This window comes from Cheilinus undulatus, linkage group 7 (assembly GCF_018320785.1).
Source record: "Cheilinus undulatus linkage group 7, ASM1832078v1, whole genome shotgun sequence".
Taxonomy (NCBI): domain Eukaryota; kingdom Metazoa; phylum Chordata; class Actinopteri; order Labriformes; family Labridae; genus Cheilinus; species Cheilinus undulatus.
In genome coordinates this window covers 32,859,879-32,881,582 of record NC_054871.1, presented here as the reverse complement: position 1 = coordinate 32,881,582, position 21,704 = coordinate 32,859,879, and the positions used below count along the sequence as shown (strand labels likewise).

The window sequence follows — 21,704 nt, the reverse complement described above, 5'->3', positions numbered from 1 at the left end:
TTTTGAGTTTTTTTTTATTCTGGTTGTTCTTATTGGAGGTCGAGGTTACTGGGACTGCAGTCTCATTGTGTTCTGCTTCCAATAAAATATGAAAAGAAAGCCTGGTGTCATCCTTTCTTTCTCAAACTTTATTCAGACATAGCCTCTGCTGTGTTATCTAAAGTTTCATTTAAATATTTACCAGCTTTAACCTTCTAAACTCTCATCACAAGTTTGTGCCAAAAACGGTTGCAATTAAACTCAAGGCAGTGATTTCACTTTCAAAAGATTAAATGATGTGGGCTGGGAGTTAAATTTGCGAAAAAGTATTTGCTCCAAAGAGACCCGGCTTAAAAGGCTGGACATCCTGTTCTTCAGGCTCTGCGTAGAAAGGAGATCTTGAGGGAGTCGGGGATGACTAACTGCTCAGCATGGATGATGGGGGGAGGCGAGTAGGGAAATGTGACTGGAAACACACGCCTCACATCCATCAGGAGCTGTGGAGGCTGACCGTCAGAGCGGCCTTTAAGGAGACCCTGTAAGAGTGACACAAATAGACTTTACCATCACACAAAGTACACTAATAAACACATCACATGTGGCATATGTGGGCAGTACCTGGACGCTGCGGATAAAATTCAGTGTGACTCTTTCATCAAGGTCGCTGTGCGGAGTATAGAGGGTCAAAATCTTCACAATCTGTTAAACCAACAAAACCAGAAGGCAGTTAAATACCATTTAAACAGACTTCAAATACTCTGCCAAAGTCAAATGGAGATATTCAGAGAGCCACCTGCTGGGTAGACAAAGCAGTGCAGGTCTCAACCAGAGCCTGGGCGTCAGCATCTGTCTTTTTCCCAGCCTGCAGTAGCTGAACAGCCTGGATGAGAGGCTCCAGTGTGGCCACAGTGCCCCCTGCCTGCAGACCCCGACTCCGCAGCCACTCCTCAAGCAGGCTCACGTTGTAGCTATGACAAGACGGATCTTTTTAGTCATAAATTAAAGAGGTGAAAAAAATACAGCCAAAATGTGATAGAGGAAAGACACTGGCTTTTCAGTAAAACATGATGAAAAGATCCATGTAGATAAGACTATTTCATCCTTTTGGTATAAAAGTGTAAAGAAATACTTTAAATATTGACATTTAATTTCAAACAAACTTACTGTATAAAAGAGGGCTAGATAATCAGGACAAAATGCATAAATCAAAAACAAATAATGTAATAGTACATTTAAAGAAACTCAAATGATTTAAGCTCCATTGGTAATATTTAGCTTGTTATGGAGCAGACTTTAACACTAATATCCCTATTATAACCTTCAAAGTCAAACAGAAATAGCAGCAACATGGCTGACTATTTCTATATTGTTATTATTAATGCCTGAAATCACTGTCAAATGAAATGACTGACAGCTCACTGCCTTCACAGCCTTAGTTGACATTTTCCACACAAAGACTGCTGATGTGTGATTCATTTAATTGTTAAAAAAGCAAGAATTAGAACAATACTTACATGTTTATAGGTATACTAAAGAATTACTTCAGATAGAATAAGCTGCATTCAAACACTGTTTGGATACTTTTACTAGGTATATGGGGAATTTCAGATCTTTCATACATATTATATGGATAAAAGTATTTGGTGACACCTGTTAATTATTGTATTCAGGGGTTTAAATCAGACCCGTTGCCACAGGTGTATAAAATCAAGCACCCAGTCATGCAGTCAATGCAAACATCTGTGATACAGAATGGGTCGTTCTGAAGAGTCTTATGGCTTTACTGTGCTGGATACCACCTTTGCAATAAGAATGTTTGTAAATTTCATTCCTGCTGGATATTCTACAGTCAACTGTAAGTGATATTATTAGAAAGCGGAAGAGTTTAGGAACAACAGCAACTCAACCATGAAGTGGAAAACCACGTAAAATCACGAAGCTGGGTCAAAGACTGCTCAGGTGGATGGTGCGTTAAAGTCGGCAACACTGCTGATAGCTGCTCATAGCTCATAGCTGAAGAGTTCCAGACTTCCACTGGCATTTATGTTAACACAACAACTGCGACAGGAGCTTCATGGCCAATCAGCTGCATGCAACCTACTATCACCAAGTCCAATGCCAAGCTTCAGATAAAGTGGTGGTAAGCACACTGACACTGGACTATAGTGCAGTGGAAATGTGTCTGATGTCTGGGTTTGGCAGATGCCAGGAGAATGTTATCTGCCTGACTGTAGTGTGCCAAATGTGACGTTTGGTTGAGGAGGGATAATGGTTCGTGGCCGTTTTTCAGGGTTTGAGCTAGGCCCCTTATCTCCAGTGAAGGCCAATCTTAATGCTACAGCATACCAATCCATTTTGGCCAATGCTACACTTCCAACTTTGTGGCAACAGTTTGGGGAAGGCCCTTTTCTATTCCAACATGACTGTGCCCCAGTGAACATAGCAAGGACCATAAAGACATGGTTTCATGAGTTTGGTGTGGAAGAACTTGACTGGCCCACACAGAGCCTTCACCTCAACCCCATCAAGCACCTTTAGGACGAACTGGAGCAGAGCCAGGCCTTCTCATCCAACATCAGTGTCTGACCTCAAACTCGCTCTAAAGAGTGAATGGGCACAAATTCCAACAAAACACTCCAAAATCTTGTGGAAAGCCTTCCAAGAAAGGTGGAGGCTGTTAAAGCTGTAAAAGACGGGCCAATACCGTATTAAAGTGCATGTTTTTGATTATAATGTCATCACAGTCTTTGTTAATGTACTGGAAAGCAGGCTGAATACTTTTGCTTTATAGTGTAGATCTTGTTTTATATTTCTTATATTTGAGTATTTCTACCGTATTTGCATGCCACGACTCCAGCAGCACATGTCCTTCCTCAGCAGCAGGCTGTTAAAGGCAGAGGCAGAGATGAGGTAGGTGAGTTGGTGGAAGGCCTGCTCCATCTGAGTCGCTGGCAGATCCTGATGGGTCAGAGCAGTGTGAAGGGCTCCCAGCTCCCGCAGCACTGATGCCATGGTGGGTGTGTCACCTCCTGGGGGCCTGGGGTCTGATCCTGATCTCTTTCTGGATGTCACCAGTTTTGCAGCAGAGGCTGACAAACCAGGGATGGTTTCGCTTTCCAGCAGTGCAGGGACTGAGGGAATGAGGGAGACAAGAGGTGAGACGAGGACAGCAGTGAAGGGGAACGCATTTACATCAGTTTGGAGTGGTACCTATGATGTTCTGTAGGCGTTTTTCAGTGATGGAGAGGAGCTGCTGATAAGCCTGGATGCAGAGGTCACTCAGAACACGGATCAAGTCAGACAGATCAGTGGTGAACGGAACCAGATCATCGGAGTCAAGGGTCTAAAAAGTAATCAACCCACTCGGTCATTTGGGAATAGCAGTAAATTCCAAGTAACTGTTCTATTTTATGTGATGAAGCTTCTGTGAGGATTTTGTAGCTAGATATGGAAATGATTGGATGTAAAGTTGATGCTTCCTGAGCTATAATGGAAAAATATTTATAATACCATTATAAAGACAGACTATTCCTACTTAGTTAAATGCTGCAAGGGTGCATACGGCTGCATTATACCTTCGTATGTGACCTGTCCTTGCACATCATTTATATGTGATCTGCAGGAGGGTTAACTTCAATAAATGTACCCCCTTTAATTGTATATGCATGCCAAGTAATTTCATCATGGGACCAGGCCTTTCTCAGTTACTCAAATATCAATTAAAACAAACACACTTCCTAATCTTACCTGTTTAGGGGAGTGCTGGGTCAACAGGTCGTGCAGCAGACAGGCATTTTTCAGCCACAGAGCTGACATATCCATATCATTGATATGTTTCTGAACGGAAAGATGAGGTTAGGAAATGTTTTAAATTAACTTAAATGAGAAATAACATGGCAAAACTGAGTGTTGCTTGGTTTTGACAATGTAAATGGGGTTGTTTGAGATGTACGCTTACATGGACGTTGTTGTCATTTAATTTCTCCCTACAGCATCTGTATTATAGGGGTCTGACACAAATAGAGCAAAACAATTCTAGAAAAGTGTTCCAAAGTCAGATGTCAGTGTCTCTCAGTAGGGGACATCCTACCTGACAGGAGGTGTTCTGCCTCTAACAAATTCAACCTCAACCATATGTTTGAGCTTAGGTTACCTTCAGAGCTGCTTTCATAGCAGTGACAGCGGCACTGCAGAGTGAGCGAGCCTGAGTCTGATCTCCGCTGCAGTCGGCCTGACGTACACACAGGAAGAGCACTCTGGCAGGAAGGCCAGGAGGCAAAGACAGGGCGCTGTCAACACGGATGTCTGAAGCACGGACAGAGAGAGCAGCAGTGGCAGCATGAGCACGGTCATTTGTCAGCTTTAAGAGTTTGATTTAGTTCAAGTTGATTCATGTGAGTCATACCAAGACACAAAGTTATAAAACTGTGTGATCACAATATTATTCCCGTAAACACTGGACTTACTTTTGTTGAACATATTTTAACAAGATCTGGGATTTAGATTGTCCGAACAATCTGAAGAGAGGGCAACAACAGCACACTTTCCCACTGAAGGTCAATCCATCCCAGATTACCAAGAAAAGTCAGCACTTCTGGAGGTTGCTGATAGCTTTCACTTCATATGATAGAGTCTCAACTTGCATTTGTAGATGCAGTGATGTACTGTGTTAAAAGATCCCACATTGTAATATCCAACACAAAATAATGCTTGTTTTTGATGCAGAGCTGTCTGAGGTCAAAGGTAGCAGTGTTGTTTCAGCCTTACATCCACTGTGCAGAGATTTTTCCCATTTCTCTGAACCTTTTGATGATTTTATGGACAGTAGATGGTGAAATCTAAATTCCTTGAAGTTATTTGTTTATGCAGTCTTTCACAAAGTGGAGAACCTCTCACAATCATTAACTGTAAACAGCAGAACCCTCCATTAATAGCCAATCACAGTCAACTGATTTATTTACCTGAGAAATGGTCAAAGCTTTTTTTTTCTTTTTCTTTCTTTTTTTGCAATAACGACTTTCAGATTTTTTATTACCACAAAATGAATACAAGCTTAAATGATGATTACAATTCAGAGGTCTGGAGAAGTTTTCATCCCAAAAAATGTAGCAGCAAACTGTCAAACAGCTTATATAAAGACATAAGGAACTTATATTTGATTAAAAAAAATTAAATAAAGTTAATTTTTATATTTCCTTTTTTGCTACGTCACTCAAAGGAAAAACAGCTAGCTTAATATTATCATTAGCTGATTTAGTGGTATTAGTAGTGGTAGTAGTGGTATTGTTGTTGATGATTTCAGTATATTTTAGTTGTTAGTCTAGTCAAAAGTCAAGAACAACTATTTGGAAGGTGACACCTGGCACTCCAGATAAACTATTCCACATAATGTGGGATAAATCTAACATCACAGATATGTAATCTGATTTGGAAAGATAAACACCTCGCTTGGCTTCCATATGAAGTTTCATGTGTTTTGCATTGAGGAGAGGCTTCAGTCTAGCCTCTACACCCTTGGTTCCCAACCTGGGGTCCGGGCCTTCCAGGCACAAGGGTCTGTCTGCTCTGAGGTTGTTAAAATTAGGGTCACTCAAACTACCAAAATATTGATAAAACACATATATTGGCCATATGAAAGTCTTTTGGTCATCATACTTGTGTTTTTGGCTATGTTTTTGGCTTAAAGTGATGAAAATAATTTAATTTGATGTGTATTCTGACAGCAATATGTCACTGTTTTTTTATTTTTGAGTGGATCCTGGGGGGTGCAGCTCTTCTTAGATATGTGAAGGGGGGGCTCAGTGAAAAAAAGGTTGGGAACCACTGCTCTACACTACACCTAGATCAGTGGAGGGCTGCAGTGATGGCTGTCCTTCATGAACTTTGTCCCATCTCCACACAGGATCTCTGGAACTCAGTCATGGTGACCATCAGGTTCTTGGTTGCCTCTCTTACTAAGGCCTTTCTCCCCCAATTGCTCAGATTGACCCACTTGTAGCCTTCCCCAGATCTGTGCCTTGCAAGAATCCTGTCTCTGAGCTCTGCAGGCAACTTCTTTGACCTCATGACTTGGTTTTCGCTCTGATATGTGTTGTCCGCTGTACAACCTCTATAGAGAGGTGTGAGCCTTTCAAAGTCCTGTCCAGCCAATTCAATTTACCACAGGTGGACTCCAATCAAGGTGTAGAAACTCAGCTATGATCAAGAGAAATGGAAGAAACCTAAGCAATATTTCAAGTGTTGTTGCAAAGGGTCTGAAAACTTATGTTAATATGATATTCCAGTTGTTTTTTTTTTAAATAAACTTTCAAATATTTCTAAAATTCCATTATCACTTTGTTATTATGGGGTACTGTGTAGATAAATGAGAAAAAAAGCTGAATTTAAATGATAATAGCATTAGGCTGCAACACAGGAAAATTGAAGGGAGTGTGACTATCTTTGAATGCACCTGTAGATAAATAAAGATCCAGATAGACATGAACAGTCAGTAGACTGGCCTGTGTCTCACCTGTGATGAGGTTCTTGATGAGCTTGTTTTCATCTTTCTTTCTACACTCTAACAAACCAGTGACGGTAGCTGGCTTTGGTCGAGATGGAGAGGGGCAGACCTCTGAGGTTAAAGCAGATGGCAGAACTGGAAACAGAAAACATCACAACACAAAGTAATGAAGGGACAGAATAGGGCAAAATATAAAACTATATGGAGATATAGGGGAAGATATTAACTAAGTAATGCCCAGTGAATTGTTTTTATGTCATCAATGCCATATTTAAGCAATCAAGAAAAACTGTAAAAATAAAAAAACAAGAATACAATGGCACTTAACTGTATTTATGAATACGCATGTAAAATACAAAAGTTACCAAATAATGACTGACAAGACATTGAAATGACAAGATAAAATAAAGGCTCTATATTTCTATAAGCCTTATGATGAAATCTTACCTTGTGACACGAGTCTTCTGAGTGAGACTGTGTTTTTCAGCTCTTTCAGCTCTCTCCTCAATCCAACACATTCTTGCTCTCTCGCCTCGAGTAGTTCCTGCAGATCCTTCAAACGCACACAGATGCTGGATTTTTAGTCTGTAGTTGATACACTCAGTAAAAACTCACTCTTTGTAGTACGGCTTAATCTGTTAAGACATGATGGCATCCTGAATCCCCTCTTTATTTTACAGATCTTAAGGAGCAAAGAAGTAGAATGGTATTAATTGGGACATGGAAGCATATTTGAGACTTTTTTTTTCCTCTTTATGCACATTTTTAAACACTTCCCATCATGCACCCTGGTTATGCCCTTCATAGCATCATATGCATTCATGGCATGTACCCTGTACAGCATTAATATTGTATCTGTGCTGTACAATGATGTCTTTGCAACCATTTTTTTCATGTGCATTGCTAGCTCTGCAGAATTTTCACTTTATAACAACACCATCTTATACAGGTTGCAGCAGATGCCAACACAACTAAAAGGAGGTCAGCGTCCCTTGCCTCCAGAGCCCAGGGTGTGAGGTTTGCATTCTCATGCCCTAAAACTGCATCACATGTAAACACCTACAAATGAAAGATCCACGCAACTCCTTAAACTTCAGCCATTAGACAAGCTGCATGTCACATGAAGGGGGGGTAACAATTCCCTACCTGTCGCTCCAGAGATGAGGAACTAGAGATCGCCTGGCTTAGCTGGCACCTCAGAGTCTCCAGATCCCTGTACCACTGACTGCGTTGACTTCGAAGTTGACTTTCCAAGAGCCTGGCATACACAAGGAGAGAAAAGGAAGAAAGTCACACATCTCATCTATCAAACTCTATCAAATATTTAAACAAAAAAATGAAGATAAAGAATGTTGATCTACTTGAAGGACTATATAATTAAGAGACTGACTTGTTAGCCACTCGTACTGCATCATAAGCATGAGCCAGATCCTCTCCTTTCATCTTTACTGCTGGGTCTTTAGCTACATCCATCCTCTCCATCAGCTGCTCCTGTCATTGCAAAATAATTGGGACATTTCACATTTCATGCTGAAAGATGAAGACAGCCCAGGCTGCACAGACATAAAAGAACTCTATCTCTCACCATAGGTGTGTCAAAGCTCCACACTGATGGTTTCTTTTCCAAGGGAGAAGTCACGCTGACCCTGCGGACCACCTCTGGTGAAGGGAGGGCAGATGGGAAGGGTGACCATGAGAGCGGGGTGAGAGACTGGGGTGACAGCGGGGTGGGGGAGGGAGAGAGAGGCTCAAAGCTCAGACTCTGGGCAGAGTCAGTCCTTCTATGGCCTTTGCTGCGCTGTTAGGGAGAGAAAAAAACAATCAAGATGGACTGAACGCCAAAGGAACTATAAAAAATGCAAACAAAATGTAGAGTATGTGGGGGCGTGGATAGCTGAATATTCAAAGAGAAGGGCAAAGGAAGAATGCAAGAAAATGAAGTCAAAGGGCTGATTAAAACATGTTGGGAAAAGGGAAAGATTCTGGCATAAAGGAGTACAAACCACGTCAAGGCACCACTGTTGTTTGTGTATGGATAGAACGAAGTTCTTGGTCTGTTTGGAAATGGTTATTTATTGTGCTGCTGATGGTGACGGAAAATCAGAGAGAACAGAGATTATGGTTGATGCTGCAGGAAAAATCTGTATTTTGTTGGAATAAGTAAAGAGGAAGTGCAGGGGCTGCTGAGGCTTCAGGCCATCTCAAAGTCTCAAAGACTGATATCAACCAGACTTATTAGAGGAGGGATGGGGGAAGAACTTTATGTTTTATCTTTTAAAATTTCAAGTCAAAGTCATGAGAAAATGTTGTAGCATTTCAAAAAGGCAGTGAAACAACATTTTTGAATGCTGAATGCCTCTTAAACCAAGAAAAGGAGAAGAAGAAGATTATAGGAAGCATGTTAGTGTGTGTTTATGAACCTCAGTGAGCAGACTCATCTCCCGGAGGTTGTCGTATCTCTGCTCTAGTCGGGTGAACTCTCTGAGGAGACCCTGATACTTTCTTCTCTCCTCATCCAGTTCTGCCCTTAGAGCTGCACTTTCCTGAGACACTGCCTTCTGCACACACTCTGCACATATAAAACAAAGGTGGGAGATCAAACACAAATGAAGTTATGACAATATCCATACTTATGCCAAATATATAATGCTGTAAAGTGATGATATACCTTCTTGTGCTTTTTCTTGCTCAAGCAAACGAGCAGAGAGATCATCTCTCTCTTTGCAGAGGCTGTCTTTATCTTTCTGCAGCTCTTGTAGCACCTTAATACATAAGAGAGAATTTCATTCAGAATTTCATTCATATGTGTCCTGTTATTCTGCATGATGGGAGACCTACTTGTCTGAGCTGAAGGATCTCTTGAGCAGCTTTCTCCTCAGCTCTTCTCTTCTCCTCCACCTCCTTCTCGTTAATAATGGGACTAGCCTGCATCTTCTCTTGTTTTTTGCTCTCCAGTTTCTTTATTGTCATTCTCAAAGCCTCCAGCTCTGCACTGCTGGCCTCTCGCTCTGCATGCAGCGTTTCTCTCAAAGCTGCACTCTCCCTCGACTGGAAACAAATAGATAACCTTATCACTGGAAAATATTACAAAAAGATCCACTTCAAAAGGCATTAAAGGTCTTGCAACCACATCACAAGTGAAAAAACTCTTCACCCACCTCCTGGTCTGCTTTCATCTGCAGCTGCATCAGTTTGACTTCCATGCCCTTGTTGAGCTCTCTGTACCTCTCCACTGAGCGAGCCTCTGTCTTTAGTTTCAGCAGCTCTCTCCTCGCAGCTCTGCGACGCACGCAGCACTGCATGAACACCACCGCTGAACGTACTCGCCTGTATGCTCTCCTCGCAAGCCAACCACGTACACTCGACTGGAGAAAAATAGCAGCCCGCTCCGCCACAAACTAGAGAAAGACAACATGGATCACACATTTTCATCTGCAGTGAGAAGCAAAATGTGCAACAGGAGAGTTGGGTTAAATGCTGACCTGTCTGTATCTGCGGCGGGTCAGTGTGCCTCTAGTGAAGGCCTGGATGGTGATGGTGGCCTGTCGGATAATGAGGAACAACTGTCTGACCACCAGCATGCGGTAAGTCTTCTGTATCACTAGAGCAGCCTTTGTGTAGCGCAGAGTCAGAGCCAGTCTGCAGAAACAATCACATCAGTGTAAATTTGGGTTTGGGCCACCCCACTTGGCAGGACTTTTCTAATTTCTACAGATTACTGTGCAACAAAGTACAGTTCAGTCAGGACCACTTCGCCAAGAAACACACATGATTTGATCTTGTAAATATTTTTCTTTGTAAGCAGGTGTTAATTCACACTTTTTGCAGTTATTCATTGTTTTGGTGGTGTGGCTGTTGTAGGATCTCCTGCCCTTCCATGACCCTAGGTGGAAAGCATCAAGCAGGGAAATCACATGTTCCTGCTTTTCATCTGCTGAAAAGGAAAGCCCGAAGCAGAGAGAGAAGCAGCGAAAAGCCCAGAGCAGAGGCAGAGCAGGCATCATGACAACAAATTAAGTCAGATGCATAATAACGGAGGACCTGGGGTGGAGGAGGCTTGCAAAAAGCGGCTTGTAGAGGGAGCAGCAAAGAGTAGCCAGGCTAGAGTAGTTCAAATATCGCAGCATGAGTGTGATTAGCCAGTGGCATGACTAATGCAAATCAGCTGGCCTTCAGCTGATGAGCTGACCTACACTGTTGACCTGTACTCAGTCAATCCTTAAGTCTTGGTAAATGTTAGGGAAAATAGAAAAAAAAAAACCTGAGGAATTTCAATATAAAATATAAATATAGAATATATAAAACATCTTGTTCACAAGAGTAGCCAGGAAAGTAACGGATAAACATGGGTCCCAGTGACCTTGACCTTTGACATGTGACCACAAAAATGTAAATGGACAGTGTACAGATGCCTCGGACCTAAAATCACAGCTATTCTGGATGGCAACATATGAAAAAGAACAGCAGGGAGAACATAAGAGCACAGATAAAAAGTGATTAGTTAGAGAACAATGGAAGTAGAGCTAGGGGGAGGTTCCCTGGGCTGTCTGCAGATAAAAATGTGAAAATAAGGTCAATGTTTTTAACTTTAATATTCGAACCTGGGGGGACAGAGCCTTCTCCATATCCGCCCCCTCCCTCTGGAACTCACTCCCTAAACATATCCAAGACTGTACGGACTCATCCACATTCAAATCACTGCTCAAAACAAACCTTTTGAAAATGGCTTTTAATGTTTGATTATGTTGTTGTCTTGTCACTTTAACTACTTGCTTGTTTGTTTGATTGTGATATTGTCCTGTTTTGGCTTTTTGTGAACTGTATTTTATTATTTTTGTACAGTGTCTTTGAGTTCTAGAAAAGTGCTTTATAAATCAAATGTATTATTATCACTATTATTATTATTATTATTATTATTATTATTATTATTATTATAGTTTCCTGCGATGAGTTAACATCTAAAAAAAAACAAAGATCAACACTAGCACATTATAAACATCAATCTGTGTTTCCCTCCTCACCTTCTTGCCAGAGTTCCTCTGCAGTATCTTTGTATAGTGATAGTTGCCATGCAGATCCTGGAGTATCTAATCTTTGCCAGCCATCCTCTGACCCTGCTTTGGATTATCACAGCAGCAACACGCAGCCTCTCAGATCTCAGCCTCTCCAGCAGAGCCACCTGTCCAGCCCGGAAGAACACTTTGGTTTTCCCAAAGCAGTACTGGTCCTCGTCTGGGATGAGCTCAGGGAGAGCCTCTCTGCACGCGGGCTGTGCCTGATCCGGACTCTGAGAACCACGAAGAAGAAGACGGTACCTACTGAAGAACTCCTCATACGTCCATCTGGAAAGGAAGATTTAAGCATCAAACTTTGAAGAATAAAATTAGGCTCTTTTCCTTTTTTGTGCTTTTCTTTTTAAATGGTCAAATGTGTTTGGGTTGATCTAGGTTGGGTTATCTAATGTCTGCCCAAATATATACTTGGTTAACAGCCATCTGCCACAACTGCATTGGGCTTGTCAAGTGGGATAAACGGGACAGAGATGAACAGATCAACTACTTTTTAATTTAAAGATTATGTTATTTGTGATTTCATGGTAAGTTAAATAAAACAATCTGGTGTACTCCTTTGAGATTTAGCTGCTTTTGAAAAAAGTCTACTCTACTTATTTTGTCTTCTACTGAAATCTCCCCGTAGAGATTAAAATGAGTGTGTAGATGATACCTGGATGGAAAACCCGCAGCACTGATGCGTATTGTCTCCAGCACCCCACAGGCCCTCAGCTGCTGGACTGTCCTCCTGGGGTCGAACCTGATAAAGCAAGGCTGTTAAGTAGCTTTGTCAACCTAAAAAATCAAACCCATATTCTTTCCATTTTGTGAAGACAATGGCATACATGAAAGGTTCTTTGAGGTCGTTGGGTTTAATACAGCGGACGTAGTGAGGCGTGGTGCTATTCAGAGTGTCCATTAACATCTGGAGGGACTGACGAAACTGAGAGGGCACAAAACAAGAGAGCCAAACATTGTGTCCAAGGACTCTCATCTCCTTTTATTACAAAGAAAAAAAACAGGATATGATGAAATTTACCTGGAAGCCCACTGTGAGTTTGTGCTCCCTGGTGGCTCTTTTCCCTGAGCGAACGCTTCCATTGGAGACTGAGGGAACTTTTTCTTGCTGCTGGAATAATTCAGCCACCAGCTCAGACTGGCACACACACAGACACAAAGATACACATGTTTGTGTTTGCCTTGTTATGTAAAAATTAATCAAACATAACAAATCTAAGAAGTAGAAAATGTCTACCTGACTCGCTTTGAGAATGTTAATGAGCTCCTCAAACACAGTGTCCCGATTCTTGTCCAGAAAGCCATCACACTCATATTGGACCTAATGTAAAAGAACTGTGAGTACAAAAAACTTTGGAATGTTTGATACTGTTACAAGACAGTTTTTTGCATATTCTGACTGTAGAGTAACAGATTTACAAAATACAACAAATAGAATTTGCTCAAGCTCAAACGCGCTGCCCAGCTCCACCCAGCTCTGTTCCTCATTTCCAGTTTTGAAAGAACAACTTCACTCCATGAGGTTTATTCATTAAACAGTAAACTGTTGTTTTCCTTTCATGGATTAATTTTAAATAATTAGTGAGAAAAGCTGCTAAAAGTGACCTTCTTGGTGGCGGTGGCCTGGTGGTTGTGTTTGTGCACCCCATGTATGGAGGCTGTTGTCTTTGTGGAGGGCAGCCTGGGTTTAATTCTGACCTGTGGCTCCTTTCCAGCATGTCGTCTCTGACCCTGTCCACTGCTCTGATCTATTTGAATAATAGCACAAAAGCCAAAAAGTGGATCTTCTGGGATAAGGCCACTTTTAACAGCTTTTCTCCCTCATTATGAGAAATTCATACACAAAATTAAAATATCAGTTCACTGTTTAGTCAATACACCTTATGGAGTGCTGTTTCATTGCTTTCAAGACAAGATGTAAGGAAGCTGGACTGATCTGAGCTCTGCATCATCTGTGTTATTGTTGTGACTGTGAGGCCCCTGGCAGCAGAATCTACATCCTGTTCTTTAGATATGTATCTCTGTGAGAATCAGTGCATTGACCCACCGTGTCAGCAAAGTGTAGAACGATAAAGGCACTGTTGGACATGCGAGGTTTTCTGAAGTTAGGATGCATCTTGCTTGTCAAGTGTTGGTCATACAGCTTCCTCACCCAGCTCTCATCTGAGCCTTTGGGCATCTGAGTAAACACATCACACAACACTTGTATCAGTTCAGAATGAAAAAAAATCAATCATGTGCCAGCCATAGCTGTTTGACATGAGAAGCAGGAGTGTTTGTGTAAGTAAAAGATAAGAAGATATATCAAACTGAGGAGAAAAGACAGACCACATATCTTTTTAAAAAGGAAAATGACGGTGGAAGGGGAAAAGCAAGACCAACCCTGCACTCCTCATCTAACAGATCAAACAGGCCCAGTTGTCCCTCAATGAGGTTGATGCACTGCTGATTGTCACTGAACTCTATCCTGCTCCAAGCCAGCTCCTCACGGATATACTCCTCCTGCTCCAGGTGGAATACATGCTGCACAAAAAAAACAAAACAAAATGAAGATTATCACATAAATAGAAACACAGACTCAAATGAGGCTTTCACTTGTGGATTCTGAGTAGTGAAACTACATGAAAAGTTCCAGACAGTAAGAATGAGGTTTGCCTGGTTATAAAGAGCAGATAATTGCACTGATAGGACTGCCTGTGCTTGTTTCCCTCCTAACAGAGAGGCTTAGATGGGGAGGCACTTTGTGGAGAAGGGTGCTCAGGTGTTTAGTTATAGTTCATTACTCTATTAAAACAAGTTTGAAGATTTGATTGGATAAGAACTCTCTATCTGAAGAAGGGATGAGAAGCATGCAAATCCATTATTAGTAATAACAGTCACAAACCAGCGGAGGAATTGTATCTATTATTTTGTTTATCTGTTGTCACAACTCTTATCCTGCAAAACAAATGCACAAGTTCCTTCTACAAACGTGAAAAATGAATGAATCTCTATAATATTGTGACAGATGCCCCAAAGAGAAAGTTGTACACAGGTTCCACTGCAAGCTGTCTTTCAATCCCTTACACACAAAAAGAAAAACATTTGGTAACACTTTATATGAAGGGGTATGATGCTCTTATAATCATGAGGTGGCACCTGTCATTCACATGAAATTATCTTTGCAGAAATGTTGCTACACCTTGACTGGAGTCCAGCTGTGGTATATTAAATTAATTGGACATGATCTGAAAAGGCACATGCCTCTCTATAGAAGACCTCACAGCTTACAATGCATATCAGAGCAAAAACCACATCATGAGGTCAGAGGAACTGTCTGCAGAGCTCAGAGACAGAATTGTTGTATGTAACAGATCAGGAGAAAACTACAAAAAAAAAAGTTCTGCTGCACTGAAAGTTCCCAAGAGTACAGTGACCTCAATAATTCTGAAATGGAAGAAGTTTGGCACAACCAGGACTCTTCTAAGAGCTGGCCAACCAGCTAAACTGAGAAATCAAGGGAGAAGGTCTTAGTAAGTGAGGTGACAGAGAACAAGATGGTCACTCTGACTGAGCTCCAGGGATCCTGTGTGGAGGCCAAACAAAGTTCCAGGAGGACAACCATCACCGCAGCCCTCCACTGATCTAGGCTTTATGGAAAATGGCTTGACAGAGCCTCTCCTCAGTGCAAAACGCAGGAAAGCCCGCTTGGAGTTTGCAAAAAAAAAAAGCCCCTGAAGGACTCTCAGACTGTAATGAACGGTTAGATTCTCTGGTCTGATGAAACCATTATAAGCAGCTTGGCCTCATTTTGAAACGTAATGTCTGCAGGAAACCAGGCACCGCTGATCACCTGCCCAATACCATCGCAACAGTAAAGCAAGGCGGAGGCAGCATCATGCTATGGGGGTGTTTTTCAGCAGCAGGGACTGGGAGACTGATCAGGGTAGAGGGACAGTACAGAGATATCCTCAATAAAAACCTGTTCCACAGCGCTCAGGACTTCAGACTGGGCCAAAGGTTCACCTTCCAACATGACAGTGACCATAAGCACACAGCCAAAACAACACAGGAGTAGCTTAGTGACTGATTGCTTTCAGAGACTACAAAAACAGCTCTGCAACTTGGAAAAATGAGAGGACACACATACAAAAAGAGAACTGTAACAGGACTTACCCTGTTGAATTGCTGCTGAAGTTTTTCATTTGCATAATTTATACAAAACTGCTCAAAACTATTCCGGTCAAAAGTCTCAAACCTGAGCAAAGAGAACACTTGTCAGTCTGGCTTTACAGAAATACACTCCAGTCTGCTGCACAATTCTTCTGTTGCTCATCACTCACCCATAGATGTCCAGTACTCCTATAAATGACTTGGTCTTTCCTCCCTGTGTGCGCAGAGCAGAGTTGAGCCTCTGAACGGTCCAACTAAACAGCTGACCATAGATGTGTTTGGCAAGTGCGTCTCTGGCCTCCAGAGCCTGCTGACCACTCATGGGTTTGACCAGCATCTCCCCTCCTACAGCCAGTCTGCGGTGGCACAGCCAGTGGGCCATCTGAGGTCCCTCCACCCCCAGCAGCTTGGAGAAGACAGCCAGAGAGCGGTCATCTGCCTGAGGGAAACAAAGGTCATAAGAAACAGAAAGACACAAAAAACAGCATTTTAAAGTCAGATGAACATGTGTGTTTAGTCACATCAATGTAACTCCGGTCAGCACTTCTCCCACTGGCTTGAATGTTGACATTTCCCAGGTGCAGAACAGCTGACAGGATCCTGAAGAGCTCCATCTGCTGGTCAGGCTGCACACCTGCAGTTTTTAAACAAACAGTATATATTAACTCAGAAAAATCCTCACTCTCTCTCAGATATATGAGAGTTAACATCAAATGTGTCTGTGAATGCAAAAACCCTACCCAGAATGGTGAAGGCATTCCGAGTGCGCTCCAGGTCTGCCACATCATCAGTACCAGGAATCTGCATCTCTCCTCCTTGGCAGGTGTAACGAAAATGCTCTGGTCCATCTGTGGGACAGCACAAACAACATACAGACCACATGCAATATGGACATGAAAACAAAAGATTTTCTTTTTAATGCTAACAGCGTGACATTTTGAGAAAAAAACAGGTATCAGCTCTCACTCAATTTAAGGGCTCTCATCTCAGGCAGCTCTCTGGAGGCGCACAGCTGGTAGAAGATGTGGTAGTTCCTTTCTGCTGATGCCTGACGGTTAAAAACACATTAATCAACAAATTAAATAACTTTATATCAAAAAAAGTTCTACATTCTCCTTTGCACTTACTTGAAAGACAACCCTTGACTTTTCCAGCAGATATGTCCTCATGTTTGCTCCAATGATGTCTCCTTTTCTACCAAAGCCAATTTCGATGTACTTCCCAAAACGGCTGCTGTTGTCATTTCGAGTGGTTTTAGCATTCCCAATAGACTGCACATCAAAAAGATGAAAAACATACTAAATGACTTGAAAATAATTTTGTCCCCAGAAACAAATCAGAAAAATAATCTTTCACCTCCATTATTGGGTTGGAGGCCAGGACCCTCTCCTCCACACTGGTCTGCTGAGCAGCTCCTCCAACCACAGCAAAGTATCTCATGGTGAATTTGGCTGAGACGGTTTTTCCCGAGCCAGACTCACCACTGATGATGATGGACTGGTTTTTCTCCTCCCTGATGACATCAGTATCACCATATAGCAATAATCCCAGCATATGTTAGGAGATCATAACATACAGTGAGCTTATAGTAATGTGCATTTATATTGTACACCTATTTTGACCTGGTCATGGTGCGATAAGCTTCCTCAGCCACAGAGAAGATGTGAGGTTCCATGTCGGCCATGTCCTGACCACTGTAAGCATCAATCACCTCCTCTCCATAAATGGGGAGCTGGTCATATGGATTAATGGCCACTAACACAATGCCTATAGGGACAGAAAAGTGAGAAAACAGCAGCAGAGAGATATTGAAAGGACTTTTTAAAAACATTTACAATAATTACATCATTTTTGACTGATTGAAAAAAATACTTTAAAATGTCTACGTTTTGATAAAGTTTAATTTATTCACAGTTACTTTTTCGTGTTGTTAAAATGTCAGTCATCGTGACAGTGAGTTAAAACAAAACAAAAAAACGTTTAGTCCGTACATACTGCTGCCATGTCTATGCCTCTGATCACAGTGATGTTTTAGATTCTGTACACCATGGGACACTGAGGCTCATCACCAGACTAAAGGGCCCAAATCATCACTGTATTCTGTAAGGTCAAGCTGGGTGGCCTTCTTTGAACAATCATCGTCTATATCATTGGCATATTCATTTTTATAAGGCCATGCTAAATCTGCCTCCCTCATACTCGTGTGATTTTATTCATGTGAAAAGTGCCGGAAGCTACAGTCTTAAATCTGTGACTCAGTCATAAGACTTACTTTTGTTATCTGTCCCTAAAAGTGTGTCTGGAGATGGCTAAAAGGTTTTCAGATATGCTGCTCCAGCAGACTAGAATCTGCTGCAGGAAAATTTGTGTCTTGGGAAGATGGTCTCCTTAAGTCGTTTTAAATGTAGATTAAAGGCGTTTGAAGAGGAGGCATCAGATTGAACATTATTTGACTGATGACTTTCTTCTCTGTGGCTCAGCATTTGGTTGGCCTGTGTTTGTAATAGGTTTTATGTTTAATGCCTGTAACTCTGTTAACTGTGCTGCCGCCTGTCTTGGCCAGGACACCTAGCCTTTTTTTAATGTTAACACTAAAGGCCAATTGAGCCTAACTGCAGAAAATTAGGATGGCAGAATTTGACCCTGACAATTATCTACTAACAAACTCCAACAAGTTGATCAAAGTCAGGTAGGTGATTGTTAGCCAGAGGCAGCTGTTAGTGCAACTGTTCCTGCACACATGGGCGATCCGTTTATTTAAGGGGTCCAGCCATTGTGTGGGTGGGGTAACCTTGCACTGGTCATCAGTCAATCACAGGGCTCACATACACTATATGGACTAAAGAATTTGGCCACACCTATTAATTATTAAATTCAGGTGTCTCAAACAGACCTGTTGCCACAGGTGTAAAAAATCAAGCACCTAGCCATTTTCAAACATTTGTGATACAAAATGCGTCATTCTGAAGAGCTCATTGTGGTGTTGTGATAGATAACACCTTTTCAATAACAGGGTTTCGTGAAATTTCATCACTTCTGGATTTTCCACAGTCAGCTGTAAGTGATATTATTAGAAAGTGGAAGCATTTAGGAACGACAGCATGAAGCAGAAGACCACGTAAAACCACAGAGCAGGGTCAATGACTGCTAAGTTGCCAATGCCCTGCTGATTCCATAGCTGAAGAGTTCTAAACTTCCACTGGCATTAACATGAGCACAAAAACTGTGCGACAGGAGCTTCGTGGAATATGTTTACATGGGTGAGCAGCTGCATGCAAACCTCACATCACCAAGTCCAATGCCAACTGTCGGATAGAGTGGTGTAAAGCACACTGACACTGGAAACGTGTTCTGGGTAGTGACAAATTACACTTCTTTGTTTGGCAATCAGATAGGTGAGACTGGGTCTGGCAGATGTGGAGAAAACATTACCTGCCTGACTGCAATGTGCCAACTGTAAATTTGGTTGAAGAGGGATAATGGTACAGGACTTTTCAGGTTTTTGGCTGGGCCCCTTTTCCCCAGCAATGAGCAATCTTAATGCTACAGCATACCAAGTCATTCTGGACAATGCTGCGCTTCCAAATTTGTGGCAACAGTTTGGGTAAAGACCCTTTTCCATTCCAACATGACTGTGCCCCAGTGCACAAAGCAAGGACTTTAAAGACATGGTTTAATGAGTTTGGTGTGGGAGAACTTGACTGACACACACAGAGCCCTGACCTCAACTACATCAAGCACCTTTGGAATGAACTGGTACGGATGTGAGCCAGGCCTTCACTTCCAACATCAATGCCTGACCGTATAACCTCAAGGTCAGATTCAAACTTAAACACTCTTGCTTTGAGGCAACAACGCTTAACACTGCATCACCATGCAGCCTTTATTCAGTGTTGCATACGAAAGCTCTGATAAAGTTACATCTAGAATACTGATTTCTTAAAAGAGTTGCACCATTTTAAATCTTCGGAGAACTTCCAGCTTTTGTCTAACTGTGAGGACAAAACAGAGCCTCTTATGTCTTTTTCGATATAGCACATTTGAACTGAATATCCCAGCTGCTTTCTATGGACAGTCAAATGTATCACTAATTCAGAATCTTTCTCATAATTATATATTCATAAAAGCTGTTGCTAACTTTTTCCAACACTTAACCAGCTGCAATGTAACAGGCATTAAAAACCACTATATAAAAATAATCTATTTAATTTTCATGCTAATGTTGTTGACTTTTGTAGGTTATAAGATGGCACTGTTATTTATTTCAGTATGTTTAATAACCAGTTTAAATCTCCTCACTGTAACTATTAGAACACAGAATGTGCAATAACATATGCAGTAAAGGAGTTGCCTCCTTGGCTCAACCTTTGTCCTGTTATAATAAAGATGAAATTATGAGCTGTAATCATGCAGACAGAAGCAAACAGGAGCTGCCTATATCTGGCTCTTTGCCAGTTCAAATCTCAAATATCCTCTTTCACTCGAGTTGTCCACTTTAAGAACAAAGCAGTCATCAGTATCTTTTGAGTTCATTGCTCACCACAGTACGTATAGATGCTGCTGTAGTCCAGGAAGCGAACCCTCAGGTTATGCAGCACGGCAGGTTCATGGAGGAAGCTGAGAGCTGTGAGATCATTCTCCCCCTCCAGGATTTCTGGGTTCCCCAACGGTGGCAGGTCTGTGGTGGACACCACTGGGTACTGCACCTCCTACCAATGAAAAGACAAGCCATGGGTTGTTCTTGTGCGAGAGAGAGGATGTATCTGCGTTATTAAAACCATGTTAGACAACTTTTGGAGGAAAACAAATATACTCTATGCCCCACCTGTCCATTAGAGAGCTGCAGCTGTAGATGTTTATCACCTGGACTGTAATCCTGGAGGAGCACGGCTGACACCCAGACTGCATCTGGGTCAGGAATCCACACACTGGCTCCCTAACAAAGAAATACTCCATTTTAGGTACATATGAAACAGAAATCAGATTGAATAAAAAAGATAAGCACATTCTGTGTGTACTTTATGCAGCTGTCATCCTAGAAATAAGAGATTCTGATCACACAAAATTTCATTTTCTGTTCTGACACAGTCCATGAACACAGAAAAAAAAATTTCCTGGCCTCACCCCAGCGAGATATTTGTCAGCCATCAGCATAAAAGCCTCCTAAACTGTGTTAAAAATTAACACTGGTGATCTTCGTTAAACTGCCTGCATGGATTACTCATTTTCAGTTCTAACAATTCAAATTTACTAATCTATGTGTCAGTTTGATAAATTACATTTCAGTCTTCATTTTATTAGAACTTATATAGGATTAAAATAAGCAATTAAAATGCACACTCTTTTTGGAGGTTACATAAATGCAAAACTAATTTGTCTGGTTTCTAATCATGAACACAGCAGAGGAGACAACCTTTGGGACCTAAATCAGTGTCAGATAACCTGAAAAGAATAACAAAAACATACATGTCCAAACAGGAAATCTTAGTCATTGTTGTTCTTCCAGTGAAATCTATTTTTTATAATGACATCTGGTAGGACAGGTCTTTAAACATTTTGATAATCCTCTGATTCTTACCTTACTGTAAAGCTCCAGTGAGGCCATCTTAATTATTTAAAAAGCACCCAGAGAAACATCATTTGATGGGAAAGAAAGTTGGAGGGGGCATCTAGATGTTCCGGTGTAGGAGCAGCCTGTGTCCTCCACACCTATATGGAAGAGCCACTTTGTGTCCTGATGACAGTATTTTGCACTTTGTTCAGCCCCACAAAGAAGAAAGGTGACAGTCAAGTTAACTGTTAATCTAAGGGAGGATGTGGTGATTGGATAGCAGGGGTTCTCAGGGTCCATCCAAGATCTTAAGTCCAACATTTTTATTTATTTAAACATACATTGTTGGAAATTTTTGGAAATTTGGGTCTGTGATGAATCCTATGTTCCCTACATGCCTAAAATGAATGCACAAACCTATATGATATATATAAAGTATGATATAAAATTC

The 21,704-nt window shown here is 41.5% G+C and overlaps 1 protein-coding gene across 1 annotated transcript; it reads right to left on the bottom strand.

Moving 5' to 3' along the window:
• Positions 1 to 156: 156 nt before the first annotated feature.
• si:dkey-110c1.10 (unconventional myosin-Vb) lies at positions 157 to 21,401 on the bottom strand. The gene is made up of 35 exons (XM_041791578.1): positions 21,281 to 21,401; positions 20,528 to 20,638; positions 20,243 to 20,411; positions 17,325 to 17,469; positions 17,059 to 17,215; positions 16,830 to 16,973; positions 16,669 to 16,750; positions 16,443 to 16,550; positions 16,224 to 16,336; positions 15,873 to 16,141; positions 15,706 to 15,787; positions 13,933 to 14,073; positions 13,598 to 13,729; positions 12,788 to 12,871; positions 12,572 to 12,688; positions 12,378 to 12,475; positions 12,206 to 12,292; positions 11,503 to 11,823; positions 9,964 to 10,120; positions 9,640 to 9,879; positions 9,320 to 9,529; positions 9,150 to 9,243; positions 8,902 to 9,050; positions 8,067 to 8,279; positions 7,872 to 7,972; positions 7,628 to 7,739; positions 6,929 to 7,034; positions 6,491 to 6,616; positions 4,133 to 4,284; positions 3,727 to 3,816; positions 3,190 to 3,322; positions 2,813 to 3,110; positions 773 to 947; positions 598 to 678; positions 157 to 515 (listed from the first exon to the last, which is right to left on the bottom strand). Exons 1-35 carry the CDS (start codon positions 21,305 to 21,307, stop codon positions 354 to 356), a joined length of 4,986 nt encoding a protein of 1,661 aa, XP_041647512.1. The 5' UTR covers positions 21,308 to 21,401; the 3' UTR covers positions 157 to 353.
• Between the last annotated feature and the right edge of the window lie 303 nt (positions 21,402 to 21,704).